General features: G+C 37.8%; 1 protein-coding gene across 1 annotated transcript in view; it reads right to left on the bottom strand.

Moving 5' to 3' along the window:
• Positions 1–216: 216 nt before the first annotated feature.
• Positions 217–6000, bottom strand: part of LOC149458638 (inter-alpha-trypsin inhibitor heavy chain H3-like) — a 123780-nt gene continuing 117996 nt past the window's right edge. Inside the window, exons 21-22 of the mRNA XM_089681904.1 lie at positions 2237–2348; positions 217–446 (exon numbers count right to left, since the gene is read on the bottom strand). Coding sequence (XP_089538030.1) covers positions 308–446; positions 2237–2348 — 251 coding nt within the window. The 3' untranslated portion in view covers positions 217–307. The remainder of the gene's footprint in view (positions 447–2236; positions 2349–6000) is intronic.

Below are 6000 nucleotides of genomic sequence, written 5' to 3'. Positions count from 1 at the left end.
CTGTACTAATGATTGTTAACGTAAAGGAAGCTGTTCCAAGGGCCAAATCTAAAGGTGAAAGGGGACATTCCATTGGACACCAAAGAACAGGGGACATTTTTACTGACCACCAATGTAATAGCAGCATTTTACCAGCCAAGGCAAGATGGGTATTTCCATTGACCATGAATGTAAAGCAGCATTTTTCCTTCTAAAATGGTGTATCACAAGAGCACATTAACCATTAAATATTTATTCAATAGAAAAAAAAAACATGAATGTAGAAAAAGTAATTTATGCTGAAGACGAAAGGGAGATTATAAATTTCCTAAGCGATGCTGAAGATATTGGGAACGATATAATCCTTATGAGTGCCGTCAATCAGCCCTTCTGCGTTGGAGTGTACAAACCAGCAAGGGACTTTTTTGCCATTCCTGTAATCACTCTTGTAATCTTTTTGCGAACCCCTAAAACATTAAAGTAACACATAAGCTTTTACAGCTGCTACAATCCTATATAACAACATTCATGCACTATAGATATGTATGTAATGTATTGTTCTGGTTTATTTAAAAAGCATTAAAAACAGCAAGGAGACAGATAGGACCCTAAGGAACTGGCTTTGGGGCCTCATCAAAACAATGTGGGCAACTCTGCAATAAAACACTTATGTGATATAACAAAACCAAAGAGAAAAACCAAAATCCCATCTCTGCAGTTAAAGTGACATTAAATGATATTCTTATTCTATAAAAATAATGCATGTACATCCACAATCTAACGATCGTTATCTATTTTTCATGAAACTGTTTCTTCACCTATGGTTTGGAAGAGCAGTGCAGGTTAGTTGCAGTAAAGTGCACTGCTATATGCACACTTTAAATCCCATAGTCCATAGTGCATAGTCCATCTCAGGGATGAGCAAGAGATGGTGGCTACATACCTTCATGCAGTTAGATGAAGAAAACTACCCTCTAACAGAAAGTCAGATCACAGCAGCAAAAAAACAAAAAGAAAACAAAAAAAAAGGGAACTTGGAGGAGACTGAGAGCAATATAAGGTCCTTTTCTGAGGTATAATAAATACATACTTAGATTTTTTTAAAACCAGAGTTTAGTATCACATCTACAGTATTTACACTTCATTTGTAAACTGTACATTGGATTTCATTTTATTTATTTTTAAAAAATCCACTGATAAAATCCACTGAAGTCTTGGTGTGGATTTTTAAAAAATCCACACCAAGACTTAAAAATGTGCTGTTAGGGGAGGAGAGATGTCATCATGACCATCGAAACCCAGCAACTTGTTGGGAAGATGTCTATTAGTCAACCTTTGCTGAAAAGGACAGAACTTAAGACTGCTACTTCTGTAACCTGCATCTGTTATTTAAAGTGGTAGTAAAGTCCGCTTTGCAACTTTTATCGACAGGTAAGCCTATAATAAAGCTTACCTGCAGGTAAGATGAATATCTCCTAAATGTGCACCATTTAGGAGATATTCCAATGAGCAGCAGCTGGTGAAGTCACCTGGTGCATGCGCTCTGAAAGAACGGCATACCTTGTTGGCTGAGACACAGCAGCAGGAAAATTGGCTCCCACTACAGTCAGTGAGCCAATGAGGCTCTATGTGACTTATGGACTTATACAGTGGGACATGGGAACGAGCATGTACGAGTGCACCCATAGTAAGTAGCTTGCTATTGTGGGCACTGGTCAAGGGGGAGTGCCAGTGGGGGACCCGAGAAGAAAAGGATTAGGGCTGATCTGTGAAAAACCATTGCACAGGGCAGGTAAGTATGACAAGTTTGTTGTTTTTTTTTTTAAATAAACAAACTTAATATCACTTTAGGCACCTAGCACTACCTTGGTAGCAGTAGTGGGTTTCTTTAGTTCAGGTCAAGAGATCAAGTGCCCAGGGAGATAAAGCAGCTAGGGAGCAAAGGAAAGATAGGGTGGCAAAGAAAAGAACTGCATACTTTAACCAAAATGATAAATGAGATCAAGGAGATTGTAGGGAATTTAAAGTCATTATTGCTAATGTTAAATAACAGAATGTAAGGACCATCCTAGTGAATAGATGTTCATAGAACCTATTTTGCATTCATTCTCTTTTTATTGACACATTCTTTCCTAATACTCTTTATAAAGCTCCTGATAGGTCAATGAACCAGGTGAACCACCCTTAATTTCCATGTTTTCCAGCTACTGCAGATATTATATTAAACTACATCCCATCTGTACACATCTCTTCTTACCTTGTCACTGTCAGTAACTTATTCTTCACTTTCATTGTAGCATCTGGCTTATCAGGATTTTTCGTTTTATGGATATTGGAAATTTCATAATCAATCCCATGGAAAAACTGGCCTAGAAAAATAACATAAAGTATCCCCATGATAAATGGTAATGATTTTTAGCAGGATAATATAAATGCTTTTTTTTTCTTCTTCAGTTACTTCCACATCTCTAGGCCTAAGCAAATGATGTCATACATTCCAGGAGTCTTTGGGAGGGCAGGAGGGGTTTTCTCTGCTAAGCACATCTTCCTACCTGTACATCTAACCTAAGGGCAAATGGATTCCATGAAGTAAATGCTACATGAATCATCTACCCTTACTCAAGATGGCCACAGACAGAAATGCTAGGAGGAGGAGCTTTTCAAATAATTTCTCAACAAAATAAAACATGGAGACATGGATGGAAAGGGGGGGAATTCTTTGAATAATAAAAATTAATTAAATATCTTTTTGGTTTGTTTAGTTCTGGTTTAAGTAGAGGTGGCATAAAATTCCCTGAAAAGATATGTTTTCAGGAAATGCCTAAAGGCAGACAAATTAGGAAATAGACAGACAGAATTGGGTAGGGAGCTGTGGCTGTTGTGTATGTTGTTAGTGTTTTGAATTTTATTCATTGGGAAAGAATAAAAGAGGAAATGCAGTTCACAAGTGCAGTACTCAAGGAGTTTACATCAGAGCATACTGAAGTCATGAGCATAGATTCCCAAACCACATTGTGTTTTTTTGTTTTGTTAGAAAAAAATTATAGTAGAAAACCAAAAAAATAAGACCAGAACAGTAAAAACACAACATTCTTCAATTAAACTGAACCTTAGTAAACAAGCTGCCTCAGTGTATCCATTTTTAGAAATCTAGGTAAAGGTCTAATGTCCATAAAAAGAACATTCAGTATATATGTGGCTCTAGTACCTGTCTAAAGGCTGGTGAAATATAAGATAGAGATTAGGGATAATTGTGGTAATAAGTTTAATTTATTATTCATGTAAATCTATTCTACTGACAAAACACAGTAAAGTGTGGGGCAGGGACAATATCATATCAAATCTGAAGAAACTCCTCTACTTAGTATTCGGTCCCTGAATAGTTGGAGTGGTGCTAATTCTGGTGTACTTAACCTCTTGCCGTCCGCCTGCTGTTTATAAACGGCAGGGCGGTGGCAGTCCAAGGTCGGGTTGCCGTTCCTAAACGGCACCCGCCTTTTCTAGCTGTGCGCGCTCCCTAGGAGCGCGCACCACCGCGATCCGGTGTCCGCTGTGTCCTCCGGACACAGTGACACACCGATCGTCGGACGGGACCTCTGTACGAGGTCCCGGTCATGTGATCACTGATTGGCGAATCAGTGATCACATGCAAAGTAGTAAGCAAGATGTCACTTGTGACATCATTGTTTACTACGTGTGAAATCTGTGAATGATCACAGAGGTCACATGGTACAAGGCTATTCACAACAGCCTTGTACCATGTGACAAGCTGTGACCAATCACAGCTCACTCAGTATTTCTCAATGACTGCAAGAATGCAGACAGAGAGAAAGAGAAATGATTGCTTTTACATCCTATATGGGTGTAAAAGCAATCAGTGTAAAAAAAAAAAAAAAAAAAATCTTCATCACCCCCCACAAGTAGTACAGTGTCACCATGGTGACACTGTACTGCTAGGGTGACAGTATGTAAAAATAAAAAATAATATAAAAAAAAATGTTTGTTTGGTTATAAACTAATTTTTGATTTTTTTTTTTTTTTACTAAAAAAATAACGGAATAAATTTTGGCCAAGATTTAGGATGAAATATTATTTATTTGCAAAATTTTATTAAAAAAAACACTTTTTTTCAAAATTTTTGGACTTTTTCATTTACATAGTAAAAAAAATAAAAATCCCAGCGGTGAATAAATACCACCAAAATAAAGCTTTATCTGTCTCAAAAAAATGGTAAAAAATTCATATGGGTACAGTATTGCATGACCGCGGAATTGTCATTCAAAGTGTGATAGCGCTGAAAGCTGAAAATTGCCCTGGACAGGAAGGGGGTAAAAGTGTCCGGACAGGAAGTGGTTAACCAAGCATCCCAAATAGTTGTGATTTAGCTTGCACATCCCAAATGTTGATAGATTATTTTCTCCATGGTTTTAATCCATGTCACGTGGGAAGGAGGAGCAGGAGAGAGCCATTTCTGGGCTATGAGTTTCCGAGTGATAAACAGCACATGGAGAATTGCAATGTAAGTATGTGGGGTATATAGTTCCTCTTCTATGGCTCCCAGCAGACAAATCTTAGGGTCCAGGGTAAGCTTAACCCCTTCACGCCTAAGTGTAAAACAAATCTAAATGCCTAAGCACAATTTTGCAATGTTGACATGTGTTAGTAGAACCGTTCATATCATCACAACTACTTTGTACATCCAGGTGAATTATACCACGTTTTTTTCAGGACAAATTGGGCTTTCATTTGGTGGTAAATTGTAATGGATATCTCTTGATTTTTTTTTTTTTTTTTATTATCGAAGGAAAACTGGCCCAAAATAGTAAAAAAAAAATATATTTTTTTTTTATTTAGCTGTGTGTTTCTTGTTACTACCATAACCTACCACCAAAGAACAACCCAAAATAAATTCTCCAGCTCCTGACGATCGCAGCAATACCATATATGTGTATGTTATTTGTTGTTTGTACCCATAGTATAGCCCAGAAACAATAGTGCGCATTTTGTTTTTGTTTTTTACCTAAAACACACTGACATTGACAATAACTGACACTGATACCAATTTTTTTTTAAATCCTGACCTTTAACCCTGACCTTTTGACCTTGACCTTTGACCCTGACCTTGACCCAAACAATAACCCTGGCACTGAACTAGATCAAACCTTGATCTAGGTATTTTTTCTTTAATTTAATTTTTTAATATTTATTTATCTTCTTTCTTTTTTTTCTTACAAACATTTTTTTTTTCTCTCTATGCCAGGAGTTAGAGAGATTTAATGTATCTCTCTTCTCCATGCATAGAGAGGAAAAAAAACAAGGGGGCCGGGCTGCACAGTGACTGATCACTGTGATAGCCAATGTGACCCGGAATCGGGAATCCCGGGTCTGATCATTAGATCGGGACCTGGGGCTCTCAGTGACACTCTCTGGGAGCACGCAGCACAAAGACAGGTACGCAAATATGTGGCCCCACGGAAAAAAGCCCAGTTCCGTGAGACTGCATATTTGTGTGATGTTGGCGTCAAGGGGTTAAGAATCCAAATTCTATTTATCATGTCTATAATGTATGTCTAGTATCTTGCTAATTTAGAGCATTTTCATAACATATGGATAAGTGTACCATTATTAGTTTCGCACCTGGGGCAAAGGGGAGAATCCCTCCTATTCCAGGCATACAATTTTTGAGGTGTGCAGTAAGTACGGTGAATGATAAAGAGCTGGGTATGCTTCTGAGTTGGAGACAGAGAGATCTTAATTGCATTTTCTAATATTGTGGAGCATTCCTCATCTGAGATAGCTCCTAAGTCTGCAGACCATTGTGCCCTGCAATTGAGAGACAGTGCCTTAGAGACCCGTTGTACATCGAGGATATTTGGCCCTTTCTAGAGGTTGAAGATATAGTTCGAGTAAGAACCATTGGCTCAACGAATAACCATGTAGAGATTTTAGATTGTGCAGTGATGGCATGTCTAAGTTGCAGGTATTGAAAAAAAAAAGAGATTAGATAAGCCATTTTCAAGT

Source organism: Staurois parvus, unplaced genomic scaffold (genome assembly GCF_062004578.1).
Source record: "Staurois parvus isolate SC_StPar_1 unplaced genomic scaffold, SC_StPar_1.0 ptg000282l, whole genome shotgun sequence".
Lineage (NCBI taxonomy): Eukaryota > Metazoa > Chordata > Amphibia > Anura > Ranidae > Staurois > Staurois parvus.
This window is presented reverse-complemented; position numbering and strand designations above follow the sequence as displayed.